Genomic DNA, 15,505 nt, shown 5'->3' with positions numbered 1-15,505 from the left:
ATGGCACACTATTCCCTATATATTCCCCATATTGGCCAATAGTCAGCCACAACTCGACTATGGCAAAACCAAGGAACGGGATTGTGGATGCTTCCTAAATTGCACCTTATTCCCTATTTACACAAAGGTGCTATCTAGAACCTAAAAATCTTCTTAGGCTGTCCCCATAGGAGAACCCTTTGAAGAACCCTTTTTGGTTCCAGGTAGAACCCTATTGGGTTCCATGTAGAACCCTTTCCCCAGAGGGTCCTACATGGAACCCAAAAGAGTTCTACCTGGAACCAAAATGATTCTACCTGGAACCAAAAAGAGTTTGCCTTTAGGGAAAGCCAAAGAACCCTTTTGGGCCCCTTTTTTCTAAGAGTATAGTGTACTACTTTTGACCAGAGCCCTATGGTCAAAAGGCCTGTTCAAAAAAAGGATCAGAGAATGAATCTAGTACTGAAAGCATAAGCTACAACTAGCTAGCACTGCAGTGCATAAAATGTGGTAAGTAGTTGACTCAGAGAGAAGGAGAATAGTTTAAGTAACAGTTTTGAACAAATACATTTCTTCAAAAATGAAGGAGAAGCAAGAGAGATAGAGAGAGAGAGCTATATCTGTGTAACTGCTAAACTGTTTGCTGACTGTACACTATACTGCATTACTGTAGTGGGTTTACTAATGCGTTAGTTCTATTAGCTATGTTGACAATGATGTTAGCTAGCTAATATGGAGACAATGATGTAGGCTGTGTGTAGTGGTTAGTGGTTATGATATGAATGTTTGGCTTGGAAAGGTTTTTTCACCTGGTCACAGACAGCTGATGTGTTGTCCACAAGCGAAGGGAAAATGTGAAAGAGGAGGAGAGCGTGTAAATGCGAGAGGGAATTACAATGAGTAAATTGTTTTTTTTCACCTTTATTTAACCAGGTAGGCTAGTTGAGAACAAGTTCTCATTTGCAACTGCAACCTGGCCAAGATAAAGCGTAGCAATTCGACACATACAACAACACAGAGTTACACATGGAATAAACAAAACATACAGTCGATAATACAGTAGAACAAAAGAAAACAAAAAGTCTATATACAGTGAGTGCAAATGAGGTAAGTTTATAAGAAAATATATAATATATATATATTAAACACTGGAATGGTAGATCGGTAGAAGATGAATGTGCAGGTAGAGATACTGGGGTGCAAAGGAGCAAAATAAATAAATGAATACCAGCATGGGGATGAGGTAGGTAGATAGATGGGCTGTTTACAGATAGGCTAAGTACAGGTGCAGTGATCTGTAAACTGCTCTGACAGCTGGTGCTTAAAGCTAGTGAGGGAAATGTGAGTTTCCAGCTTCAGAGATTTTTGCAATTCGTTCCAGTCATGGGCAGCAGAGAACTGGAAGGAAAGACGACCCAAGGAGGAATTGGCTTTGGGGGTGACCAGTGAGATATACCTGCTGGAGCACGTGCTAGGAGTGGGTGCTGCTATGGTGACCAGTGAGCTGAGATAAGGCGAGGCTTTACCTAGCAGAGACTTGGGTTTGGCGATGAGTATGAAGCGAGGGCCAACCAAAGAGAGCGTACAGGTCGCAATGGTGGGTAGTGTATGGGGCTTTGGTGACAAAACGAATTGCACTGTGATAGACTGCAACCAGTTTGTTGAGTAGAGTGTTGGAGGCTATTTTATAGATGACATCACCGAAGTCGAGGATTGGTAGGATGGTCAGTTTTACGAGGATACGTTTGGCAGCATGAGTGAAGGATGCTTTGTTGCGATATAGGAAGCCCATTCTAGATTTAATTTTGGATTGGAGATGCTTAATGTGAGTCTGGAAGGAGAGTTTACAGTCTAACCAGACACGTAGGTATTTGTAGTTGTCCACGTATTCTAAGTCAGAGCCGTCCAGAGTAGTGATGCTGGACGGGCGAGCAGGTGCGGGCAGCGATTGATTGAAAAGCATGCATTTAGTTTTACTTGCGTTTAAGAGCAGTTGGAGGCCACGGAAGGAGAGTTGTATGGCATTGAAGCTCGTCTGGAGGTTAGTTAACACAGTGTCCAAGGAGGGGCCAGAAGTATACAGAATGGTGTCATCTGCGTAGAGGTGGATCAGAGAATCACCAGCAGCAAGAGCAACATCATTGATGTATACAGAAAAGCGAGTCGGCCCGAGAATTGAACCCTGTGGCACACCAATAGAGACTGTCAGAGGTCCAAGACAACAGGCCCTCCGATTTGACACACTGAACTCTATCAGAGAAGTAGTTGGTAAACCAGGCGAGGCAATCATTTGAGAAACCAAGGCTGTCGAGTCTGCCAATAAGAATGTTGTGATTGACAGAGTCGAAAGCCTTGGCCAGGTCGATGAATACAGCTACACATTAATGTCTCTTATCGATGGCGGTTATGATGTCGTTTAGAACCTTGAGCGTGGCTGAGGTGCACCCATGACCAGCTCTGAAAACAGATTGCATAGCGGAGAAGGTACGGTGGGATACAAAATGGTCAGTAATCTGTTTGTTAACTTGGCTTTCGAAGACCTTAGAAAGACAGGGTAGGATAGATATAGGTCTGTAGCAGTTTGGGTCTAGAGTGTCACCCCCTTTGAAGAGGGGGATAACCAGCTTTCCAATCTTTGGGAATCTCAGACGATACGAAAGAGAGGTTGAACAGGCTAGTAATAGGGGTTGCAACAATTTTGGCAGATAATTTTCCAGATTTTGCAGCTCTTTCAGAACATCGGCTATCTGGATTTGGGTAAAGGATAAATGGTGGGGGCTTTGGCGGGTTGCTGTGGAGGGTGCCGGGCAGTTGACCGGGGTAGGGGTAGCCATGTGGAAAGCATGGCCAGCCGTAGAGAAATGCTTATTGAAATTCTCAATTATAGTGGATTTATCGGTGGTGACAATGTTTCCTAGCCTCAGAGCAGTGGGCAGCTGGGAGGAGGTGCTCTTATTCTCCATGGACTTTACAGTGTCCTAGAACTTTTTTGAGTTAGTACTACAGGATGCAAATTTCTGTTTGAAAAATCTTGCCTTGGCTTTTCTAACTGCCTGTGTATATTTGTTCCTAACTTCCCTGAAAAGTTGCATGTCACGGGGGCTATTCGATGCTAATGCAGAACGCCACAGGATGTTTTTGTGCTTGTCAAGGGCAGACAGTTCTGGCATGAACCAAGGACTATATCTATTCCTAGTTCTACATTTTTTGAGAGGGGCATGCTTATTTAAGATGGTGAGGAAGGCACTTTTAAAGAATAGCCAGGCATCATCTACTGACGGGATGAGGTCAATGTCATTCCAGGAAACCCCGGCCAGGTCGATTAGAAAGTGATCATGCTGTTTGTATGTGGCTGCTATGAATGTGAACTGTGTTTGCGTGTGTTCATGTGATGTATTCATTCCGCCGATTCTGTTGAAAAAAACGTTTCTTAAATGGAAGCAAATGGAACAAAGCGTGGATAAACATACCTGAAATAGAAAGAAGAACATGCTAATCAACAACAACAACAAAAATTGTCCGTCCTCCCTCATCTTAAACGGCACTGACCGCCACTGCTGTGTACACTCCTTCTGGCATAGTGAGAAAGAGTTGTGCTGGAAAGCTGAAGCTCTTCAGCTAGCAAGAGAGCAGCAAAACAAAGCAGTCACTCCCAAAGTAAATGTGCAAACACTGGAGCACACTTATTATGCATTATGCCTATTCCAAAAGTTAATTGGCTAAGTGATTTGAATTAAAGATACTGCCGGTAGTTGGGGAAAGGAAGCAGAAAAGGGGAAATTATTCATGCCTAACGACAAGGGGGTCTCTTTGGGACCTATTACAAACTACACAGGGCTGTGCGAGGGGTCAGGGGTAGCTGCCGTAGGGGTTGTGTGTGTATGTGTGTGCATGCATGCTCGTGCCTATGTGTGAGTCTCTAGTGTGTGTGTGTGTGAGACAGAGCCATTTAAAAGTGTATAAATTAAATCACTAGAGTATTGGTTTGTGATGGTTTGACTGATTGCTCCAGATTGTGTGGTGGTTGGGAAATCAGCATAACTTTAAGTGGTCTATAGGTGGAGGGGTATTTGACTCATCTACGCTCTCTTATCCTCCTCTTGCTCAGTCAGAGGGAACTGGGAGCTCTTTCTCTCCACAGGGAGCCTGTGCAAACAGACTGTCTCTCGCACATATGCTTGAGTGCAACGCATCTCCTCTCCTCTCTCCTCTGCTATTCCCATCCTCTCCTCTCTTATCCTTCCCCTCTTCGAATCTTTCCATCATGCCATGTTCCTCTCTCCAAAATGCCTCCCATGTTCCCATGAAGTCTGCATGTGGGCATCTGTTTGGATGCACCTGTGTACCTGTAGATGTTTGTGTGCATATGTGTGTGGAGTGAATGTATGTGCATCATCAGTGTGTACCAAGCACTCCTGCGCCTGCATGTACACACACACACATTCATGGGTGTGAAATTCATGGGAAACAGCAGGTGTGTGAGTGTGTGTGTGTACTCTGTAAGCACGCTTGTTCTTGTGTGTAACATTCAAACAGAAGGCGGTGTGTGTGTGTGTGTGTGTGTGTGTGTGTGTGCGTGCGTGCGCGTGCATGTGTGTGACATTCAAGGGAGCAGAAGGCTTTGTATAAGTCAGTGACTCAGGGGATGCCCCCCACATGTCTGGGTTTACCCAAGACACCTGCCCCACTTTCCTGCCATCCTGCTGTCCCTTCACCCCCTCTCTCTTCCTCTCTGCACTGCTATACCCTACAGCCATAGGTGAAAGCACTGGATAGGTCTCCAGCCCATTGCCTTTATTTATCCAGTGCTTTTCAGGTTACTGGTCCTGGAGGAGAGGAGATGAGGGAGGGTGGGTGGGTATTGAGTAGTTTTGGGTTGCTGCCCATGGCTGAGGCATGCTCTCTCAAAGACATCAGTGTGAACCCAACTGTATAGTCCCACAGGCATGGCCAGGCATCTGCCTCCCAGCTCCTCTCTACTCCAGTACACCAGATAAGATGGACCCACATCTTCTCGACACCAAAATAGATATTAGTATTCATGATGTAGTCTGTTAGAATGTTACGGCATCCACATTAGGATGTTGTCGGTTCTCAGAAAATAGTTCCTAATATGGATGCCGTTGGTTATATTAAAATCACTCCTAATAATGTAAGTATGAAGTTTCAGGAAGATGTTTTTAAAATATGTTTGCTCTGGGGCTTTCATGTACAGAATTATGTCTTTGACCTACTATTGTATTATTAGTTGCGCTTTTGGCAAACAAAGTGACACAGGAGGCTGGTGGCACCTTATTTGGGGAGAATGGGCTCATGGTAATGACTGGAGCGGAATCAGCGGAATGGTTTCAAAAACATCAAACATATGGTTTCCAGCTGTTTGATGCCATTCCAATTGATCCGTTCCGGCCATTATTATGAGCCATTCTCCCCTCAGCAGCCTCCACTGGTAGGGTGCCATATTGATCACAAATCCAACACACATTAATAACACAAACAGCATTCTGTCTAATAATGGATTTACGTGACATCATCTCTGTCTCTGTCCCTGACTCTGACTCTCTGTCTGACTCTCTCTGTCTCTGTCTATGACTCTAACTCTGTCTCTAACTCCCTCTCTTTCCCTGCCTCTACCCCATTTCTCTACCTCTCCCTCTGTCTGTTTCTGCTCCATAGCGATGGAGGAACTGGATGGTGACGAGGTCAGAGTGTCCTCTAAGGGGCGCATTGCCGAGAGAGACATAGTCCAGTTTGTGCCTTTCCGGGACTACATAGACCGCCAGGGCAACCAGGTGCTGAGCATGGCACGGCTGGCGAAGGACGTGTTGGCAGAAATCCCTGAGCAGCTGCTGGGTTTCATGAAGACGAGGGACATCGAGCCCCGGCCCGCCTCCTCCACCACCACTACCACCCCGCCAGGACTCCACAAGCTGCGCATCTGAGAGAGGGGTTTGGGTGGGGGTCTTTGGTTCTTGGGTTTAGAGACATTGTTTGGACCATTTTCAGTTGCAGCAAATACCTGAAGAGACACACACTGAAGCTGTTGGGGTACACATATGCACGCACGCACGCACGCACACACACACACACACACACACACACACACACACACACACACACACACACACACACACACACACACATACACACACACACACACACACACACACTGCAGTAGCGATTTCCTGTCTGGTGAACACCGCCATGCTGTGATGTAACAACTGTACAGCTTAACAAGGGTCAAATGGAGCATGACCTTTGGAGTGAGAACTGTTGGAACTGCTTCTGTGGTTGCCAACCCCTCACTGACCCCTTAGCTTCTTTTTATATGCAGGGGTCAAGGAACAGTCACCGTTAAACGTTGTAAAAAGCAAGAGTTTGTGGGCTTCTCAACAGACAGAAAGAGCGATCGATGTTCACCTTTTTTCCTATGCCTCACTAGCCACGCATGCAATGAGTGTTTCATTCTCACATCTTTTGTGGTCCAAAACAGAAACAAATTGGCCACTTGGGTTGCAATGGCAGTACTTTACTTTGTCCACTCTCTGGCCAATGTATATTTCCATGTGTATAATGACACTGTACAAACATTGAAGAAAGTGGGACAGCCGGTTAATATCCAAAACAAGTGAAAGGCACAGGAAGTCTATTCATGTTTGGTTTCTTCTCAGGGCATTTCTGAAAGCTTTTGGATGAGTTTCGCAAAACAAGGGAGACGGTAACAAGATGGCGTCTCTGGACGGTTGAGGTCTCAGCCTCGGCATCTGGAGTCATTGGGTGTTTCTCTCAATGCATACTACCGTGCTCTGAGCACGCAAATTGGAGCACGGGAGGGTCAGAGTATGAGTTGAAGTCAAAGTATGCCGAAACGGAGCACAGAGGGCACTTCTGGAATGTGTACTCCATTTGTACTTATTTTGAAGCATGCATCAATGCAAGCTTCAACGGAAAGTATGCAAAGAAATATGATGCAACCACGTAAAAAATGACATAAAATGTATTGAAATCAATGGTGGCCATTATTTGAGCTGAAGCGAGAGAAAATACACTCCTATTCAGAATTAAATGTTGCTTATTCACATCTCATATGTTGCCTGACTATAATATATTATTTTGATACGTTAATAAATACAGGCGGTGTTCATTTTGCCATGTTTATCTGCCTACATACCATATATCACAAGCCCATAATAGGTCAATAGGGCTAACTGGCTAGCAACTAGTACTGTTAGCTAGCCAGATAGCCACAAATAATTGTTAGCTAGCAACCCACGAAGAATATATCTCACATAATATTAGTTTTAGATCATTTTTGCATGTTAAAATATCTGGTTAGCTACATTATTATGGTAGCTGATAGTTATGAAGTAAAATGGTTGCTTTGTGTATATCTTGTTTAGTTTCTATTGCCATTGTTGACCTGACTGGAAGACGGTTCAGTGAATGGGTAAGTCCAAGTCAATAGGTCTAACTGGCTAGCTAGCTAGCCATGAAGAATTGGTAGCTACCAATGAAATATGTACAGTTGAAGTCGGAAGTTTACATACACCTTAGCCAAATACATTTAAACAGTTTTTCACAATTCCTGACATTTAATCCTAGCAACAATGCCATGTCTTAGGTCAGTTAGGATCACCACTTTATTTTAAGAATGTGAAATGTCAGAATAATAGTAGAGAGAATGATTTATTTCTGCTTTTATTTCTTTCATCACATTCCCAGTGGGTCAGAAGTTTACATACACTCAATTACTATTTGGTAGCATTGCCTTTAAATTGTTTAACTTGGGTCAAACGTTCCACAAGCTTCCCACAATACGTTGGGTGAATTTCGGTCCATTCCTCCTGACAGAGCTGGTGGGACTGAGTCAGTTTTGTAGGCCTCCTTGCTCACACATGCTTTTTCAGTTCTGCCCACACATTTTCTATGGGATTGAGGTCAGGGCTTTGTGATGGCCACTCCAATGCCTTGACTTTGTTGTCCTTAAGTTTCTATTTCTATAGTTTCTATAAATGTATTTATTTTTTATATTTATACAGTTCTATTTTTGTTTCATCAGACCAGAGGACATTTCTCCAAAAAGTACAATCTTTGTCCTCAGTTGCAAACCGTTTGCAGTTGCAAACCGTAGTCTGTATTTTTTATGGCGGTTTTGGAGCTGTGGCTTCTTCCTTGCTGAGCGGCCTTTCAGGTTATGTCAATATAGGACTTGTTTTACTGTGGCTACAGATACTTTTGTACCTGTTCCTCCAGCATCTTCACAAGGTCCTTTGCTTTTGTTCTGGGATTGATTTGCACTTTTCGCACCAAAGTACGTTCATCTCTAGGAGACAGAACATGTCTCCTTCCTGAGCTGTATGACAGCTGCGTGGTCCCATGGTGTTTATACTTGCGTACTATTGTTTATGTGGTACCTTCAGGCGTTTGGAAATTGCTCCCAAGGATGAACCAGATTTGTGGAGGTCTACAATTTTTTTTCTGAGGTCTTGGCTGATTTCTTTTGATTTTCCCATTATGTCAAGCAAAGAGGCACTGAGTTTGAAGGTAGGCCTTGAAATACATCCACAGGTAGACCTCCAATTGACTCAAAGAATGTAATTTAGCCTATCAGAAGCTTCTAAACCACGACATCATTTTCTGGAATTTTCCAAACTGTTTAAAGGCACAGTCAACTTAGTGTATGTAAACGTCTGATCCACTGGAATTGTGATACAGTGAATTATAAGTGAAATAATCTGTCTGTAAGAAATTGGTGGAAAAATTACTTGTGTCATGCACAAATTAGATGTACTAACCGACTTGCCAAAACTATAGTTTGTTAACAAGAAATTTGTGGAGTGGTTGAAAAATGAGTTTTAATGACTCCAACGTAAGTGTATGTAAACTTCCGACTTCAAATGTACATCTACCTTGCATAACATTAGTTTTAAGTAATTTTTGCCTGTTTAACTACCTGGCTAGCTAGATCAAATCAAATCAAATGTATTTATATAGCCCTTCGTACATCAGCTGATATCTCAAAGTGCTGTACAGAAACCCAGCCTAAAACCCCAAACTGCAAGCAATGCAGGTGTAGAAGCACAGTGGCTAGGAAAAACTCCCTAGAAAGGCCAAAACCTAGGAAGAAACCTAGAGAGGAACCAGGCTATGTGGGGTGGCCAGTCCTCTTCTGGCTGTGCCGGGTGGAGATTATAACAGAACATGGCCAAGATGTTCAAATGTTCATAAATTACCAGCATGGTCGTATAATAATAAGGCAGAACAGTTGAAACTGGAGCAGCAGCACAGTCAGATGGACTGGGGACAGCAAGGAGTCATCATGTCAGGTAGTCCTGGGGCATGGTCCTAGGGCTCAGGTCCTCCAAGAGAGAGAGAAAAAAAAGAGAGAATTTTAGATTATTAATAGATTATTACGATACACAGATCTAGCTGATAATTAGAAAGTAAAACGTTTGCTTTGTGTATATCTTGTGTCGTCTATTGTTGCCATTGTCCTGGCTGGAAGAAGGTTCAGTGAATGGGGAGGGGAATTGTGAGGTAGTACAGTAGAGGGAGTGCGAGTGCTTCTCAAATGTATTGTTTTATGCATTCTCCACACTCTCGTCCTCACAATTATGTACTCAAGAGAACATGGTCGGAGAATGCACTCGGAGCGTGAGAGTGTGCAGCACGGTAGTATATGCATATTGAGAAACGCCCATTGTGTTCACATATCTGTACGTCATGTCCTTGTTTAAGGACTGGTTCCTCTTGTCCAGGGGGCGATTGAAAAGTGATTATATTGTTTTATGCCAGTCCTCACTATATGTATGTATGTATGTATGTAGTTGGATATCTTAGCCACGTTACCTCATGATAAATATATTCTCTATATTACTGATATATTCCACGTGTTGAAATGTATACATGTTTCATATGATGGCCTGTGTAAGCTCTATATTACAGATCAGAAAATAAAGTCAGAGACAGGATGTGTGAATATTGAAATAACTTAAGGGCCTGCTGGCTGGCAATGCGTACTCCTGTTGAGAGCGATGTCTTGATCTTTCCAATGATGGGTTGGAAATTAAAAATCGTCTTGAGATGGAAAATGCTTGAGCGCCCACCATTTATTTTTCTACCACCATACAACTGGCCGTCTGACGTCCAACTGACGTCACTGCACAGGTTCATTCTGACCCAAACACTGGTCTGAATATACCACAGTACCTAGTCACTATTTTTTACTTCTCCTTGATTTCCTCCTTCCAAATGTAAACTTTTCCAAGGTTTTGGTCAATGGTGGCAGAACCTGCTCCGTCTTTAAAACATGTCAAAGCATCAGGGTCAACTTTGTGTCACTCCATTTTTGCTAGAAAGAGGAGAGGAGTGAAAGAGATTGTGCCTCAGCATAAGTTGTTCTCAAAAGTGTGGTCCCTCGCCACTAAGCCTGTTTCGAAGGAGTTGCAATGGGCTGATTTACTCTGCATATTTATGCATGGTTTCTTTCCGCCACAGCTCTGGTTTCCAAGATATGGATAGATATTTTTTCATTATTTTGGCTGGGCTCATAGGATCTACACAAGTTTATTTACAATGCATGTCATTGTTTTGTAGGCCTACTTGTCTTGTTATTATATATTTTTTATTTGAGAAATTCCTGACTATAACGGATCATTCAAACGCAGAGATTTTGTTCACAGTCAAGTCTCTATTCTGACTTGTTTGATTTCTCTCTTTTACTGCATACACACGTTCTTCCCTCTTTTCTTTCACTCACTCACTCACTCACTCACTCACTCACTCACTCACTCACTCACTCACTCACTTACTCCACCATAGTGATAGTTACTACTACTAAAAAGACTGCCATTAACCTTCTGACAGCTTTCTGGGGATGTGCCAAAAATGGCTTCTCTTGCACAAATTTGATTTCTCTGTAAGTAAATTGCACAACAACAGTTTGTCGATGTCGTGCCAAATGCCGTTGTTCCTTTTTCCTACAGCACTTAAGGAGAATTTTGGACTCAAACCATATTGGGAAGTGGCCCTTAGATACCCTGGGAAGAGATGAACCATTAGGGAAACATTTGTCACCAAACTTTTGGGGAATGATCGAGCATTTAGGACATTGTAAGAGTAGGTCAACAGGGGCTATAGAATAAGATGGACAATGGTATGAAGGGTTGTCTTATGATTTATGGCATAGGGATATGGATATGTGGCCTTAATTCTGTCATAATCCCACAAGTGTGAGTTAGGCAGGATTCTATTTTTATTTGATTCAATGCAAGTCATAATTCCATTATTTTGAACGCTAACCTGATTAGTCAACACATTTCTGATGGTTGTGGTCATCGAAAATAACCGTTATTCACATTTTAAATTGACTAAAACATTCATAAATATTTGATGAGTGTTCTATGCTGGGTTGGTTTTGTATGAGATCGGATTGTGTATTGAATTCTGTCAATATTCTTTATTGTACACTGTATAGTAAACAGGAACTGCCAAAACGGCTTAGGAAGGCCACCAAAAATTCAGAAATTTCCATCCCCAACTACAACATTCTCCGCCAAGATAGAACTGCCAAAGGGGGTGGAGTTGCAATCTACTGCAGACAGCCTGCAGAGTTCTGTCACGCTATCCAGGTCTGTGCCCAAACAGTTCGAGCTTCTACTTTTAAAAAGAAACCTTTCCAGAAATAAGTCTCTCACTGTTGCCGTTTGTTACAGACCCCCCTCAGCCCCCATCTGTGCCCTGGACATCATATGTGAATTAATTGCCCCCCGTTTATCTTCAGAGTTTGCACTGTTGGGTGACCTAAACTGGGACATGCTTAACACCCCGGCCGTCCTACAATCTAAGCTAGATGCCCTCAATGTCTCCCAAATTATCATGGAACCTACCAGGTACAACCCCAAATCCGTAAACACGGGCACCCTCATAGATATCATCCTGCCCAACCTGCCCTTTAAATACACATCTGCTGTCTAGAACCAGGATCTCAGCGATCACTGCCTCATTGCCTGCGTCCGTAATGCATCCGCGGTCAAATGACCACCCCTCATCACTGTCAAACGCTCCCTAAAACACTTCAGCGAGCAGGCCTTTCTAATCGACCTGGCCCGGGTATCCTGGAAGGATATTGACCTCATTCCGTCAGTAGAGGATGCCTGGTTATTCTTTAAAAGTGCTTTCCTCACCATCTTAAATAAGCATGCCCCACCCAATTAAAAAAAAAACAGGAACAGATATAGCCCGTGGTTCACTCAATACCTGACTGCCCTTGACCAGCACAAAAACATCCTGTGGTGTTCTGCATTAGCATCAAATAGCCCCCGCGATATGCAACTTTTCAGGGAAGTTTGGAACCAATATACACAGGCAGTTAGGAAAGCAAAGACTAGCTTATTCAAACAGAAATTTGCCCAAATTAGCACAAACTCCAAAAAGTTCTGGGACACTTTAAAGTCAATGGAGAATAAGAGCACCTCCTCCCAGCTGCCCACTGCTCTGAGGCTAGGAAATACTGTCACCACCGATAAATCTACGATAATTGAGAATTTCAATAAGCATTTTTCTACGGCTGGCCATGCTTTCTACCTGGCTACCCCTACCCCGGTCAACAGCTCTGCACCCCCCCACAGCAACTTGCCCAAGCCTCCCCCATTTCTCCTTCACCCAAATCCAGATCAAAATCTGGACCCCTACAAATCAGCTGGGATAGACAATCTGGACCCTCTCTAAAATTATCCGCCGCAATTGTTGCAACCCCTATTACCAGCCTGTTCAACCTCTCTTTTGTATAGTCTGAGATTCCGAAAGATTGGAAAGCTGCCGCGGTCATCCCCCTCTTTAAAGGGGGTGACACCCTAGACCAAAACTGTTACAGACCCATATCTATCCTACCCTGCATTTCTAAGGTCTTCGAAAGCCAAATTAACAAACAGATCACCGACCATTTCGAATCCCACCGTACCTTCTCCACTATGCATTCTGGTTTCTGAGCTGGTCATGGGTGCACCTCAGCCACGCTCAAGGTCCTAAACGACATCATAACTGCCATCGATAAAAGACAATATTGTGCAGCCGTATTCATCGACCTGGCCAAGGCTTTTGACTCTGTCAATCACAGCATTCTTATCGCTAGACTCAACAGCCTTGGTTTCTCAAATGACTGACTCGCCTGGTTCACCAAATACTTCTCAGACAGAGTTCAGTGTGTCAAATCGGAGGGCCTGTTGTCCGGACCTCTGGCAGTCTCTATGGGGATGCCACAGGGTTCAATTCTCTGGCTGACTCTTTTCTCTGTATACGTCAATGATGCCGCTCTTGTCGCTGGTGATTCTCTGATCCACCTCTATGCAGACGACACCATTTTGTATATATCTGGCCCTTCTTTGGACACTGTGTTAACTACCCTCCAGACGAGCTTCAATGCCACACAACTCTCGTTCCGTGGCCTCCAACTGCTCTTAAATGCAAGTAAAACTAAATGCATGCTCTTCAACCGATCGCTGCCCGCACCTGCCCGCCCGTCTAGCATCACTACTCTGGACGGTTCTGACTTTGAATATGTGGACAACTACAAATACCTATGTGTCTGGTTAGACTGTAAACTCTCCTTCCAGACTCACATTAAGCATCTCCAAAATTAAATCTAGAATCGGCTTCCTATATCGCAACAAAGCATCCTTCACTCATTCTGCCAAACATACCCTCGTAAAACTGACTATCCTACCAATCCTTGACTTTGGCGATGTAATTTACAAAATAGCCTCCAACACTCTACTCAGCAAATTGGATGCAGTCTATCACAGTGCCATCCGTTTTGTCACCAAAGCCCCATTTACTACCCACCACTGCTACCTGTATGCTCTCGTTGGCTTGGGCTCTCTTCATATTCGTCGCTAATCCCACTGGCTCCAGCTCATCTATAAGTCTTTGCTAGGTAAAGCCCCACCTTAGCTCAGCTCACTGGTCGCCATAGCAGCACCCCCCCCATAGCATGCACTCCAGCAGGTATATTTCCCTGGCCTCCTTTCCTTCCAGTTCTCTGCTGCCAATGGCTGGAACAAACTGCAAAAATCACTGAAACTGGAGACTCATATCGCCCTCACTAACTTTAAGCATCAGCTGTCAGGCCAGCTTACAGACCATTGCACCTGTACATAGCCCATCTGTGAATAGCCCACCCAACTACCTCATCCCCATATTGTTATTTTTTTTGCTCCTTTGCACCCCAGTATCTCTACTTGCACATTCATCTTCTGCACATCTATCACTCCAGGGTTTAATTGCTAAATTGTAATTTATTTCGCCACTATGGCCTATTTATTGCCTTACCTCCCTAATCTTACTTAACTTGCACACACTGTATATAGACTTTTCTATTGTGTTATTGACTGTACGTTTGTTTATTCCATGTGTAACTCTGTGTTGTTGTTTGTGTCGCACTGTTTTGCTTTATCTTGGCCAGGTCGCAGTTGTAAATGAGAACTTGTTCTCAACTGGCCTACCTGGTTAAATAAAGGTGAAATAAAAAAAAATATATAATAATATATAATATATATATAAGAACCAAAAACGATAATGGAGCATTTGAATAGTAGATAACATTCTAATAGACACAATGTTTAAACATAGTGCATGCGTGTAGCAGTGTTATAAAGTACCAAAGTAAACTTCAATTCACATCACCTGTTGAATATTTTTGCATAAAGCATGAATATCCGGCTGTGTTCTGTGTACAGTATAAGTTTAACCTTCTCATTGAACTAGGCTTGACAGACATAAACTATATGCTTCTTACAATCTCCTTTGCCCATTCAAGTGTTTTGTGACTGTGTTTGCTTACAAGTATACCTAATGTAAATATATCGTAGTTCATGTACAGAATATTATGTGATCTGTCTTCCTCCTGATTTTCTTTCTATAATGATTCTGTAAATGTATATCTATGTTATTCCTTATCTGCTTGTGTTGGTCAAAACCTATTTGTAAATTTTCCCATTTGTTTTATATATCTTATTTTAGAAATCAAATAAAGATATATTATTAAGACTTATCTCACTATTGAAGTTGGCAGATTATGTTTGTTCTTGGAGTTAACAAAATCATGCATGCTTTAAGAAAGGTAATTGCCCTGGACAGTGCATCTCATTCCCCTAAATTAGATAATCATATTCATTACTAATGTGCATGGTGGATGTCTGTCTGGACTGTAGTCTGTAACTATTTATGTGTATGCTTAATAGGCCTACATGGAAATCTGTGAATCTTAAGAGAAAGATTTCTGCCTTACAGTGAATTACTAATCCTGAAAGACTTTCATACAAAATAAAATACACTATGTATAGTTACATTAACACATTTAAACGCATTATATATTAATGACATTACTGATTGTGCATTGACCAAAAAAAGTGTATATTAGTGAGCATACAGAGGCCTTCAGACTATCAAGAGTTGCATGCACAGGTGACCTCAAAGTAATTTTGCCCTTATTGTTAAGGGCATATAGAAGTTACCATTCAAACATATA

The 15,505-nt window shown here is 42.8% G+C and overlaps 1 protein-coding gene across 2 annotated transcripts in view; it reads left to right on the top strand.

The window, feature by feature from the left end:
• LOC109867580 (copine-9-like) overlaps positions 1-7,591 on the top strand; it is a 224,315-nt gene extending 216,724 nt beyond the window's left edge. The window contains exon 20 of one of the 2 annotated variants that reach the window (XM_031826680.1): positions 5,656-7,591. In XM_031826680.1, the coding sequence (XP_031682540.1) occupies positions 5,656-5,921 (266 nt within the window). In that variant the 3' untranslated portion in view covers positions 5,922-7,591. The remainder of the gene's footprint in view (positions 1-5,655) is intronic. The other variant, XM_031826686.1, reaches the window with a different exon arrangement.
• Positions 7,592-15,505: the final 7,914 nt, after the last annotated feature.

Source organism: Oncorhynchus kisutch, linkage group LG1 (assembly GCF_002021735.2).
Source record: "Oncorhynchus kisutch isolate 150728-3 linkage group LG1, Okis_V2, whole genome shotgun sequence".
NCBI lineage: Eukaryota > Metazoa > Chordata > Actinopteri > Salmoniformes > Salmonidae > Oncorhynchus > Oncorhynchus kisutch.
This window is presented reverse-complemented; position numbering and strand designations above follow the sequence as displayed.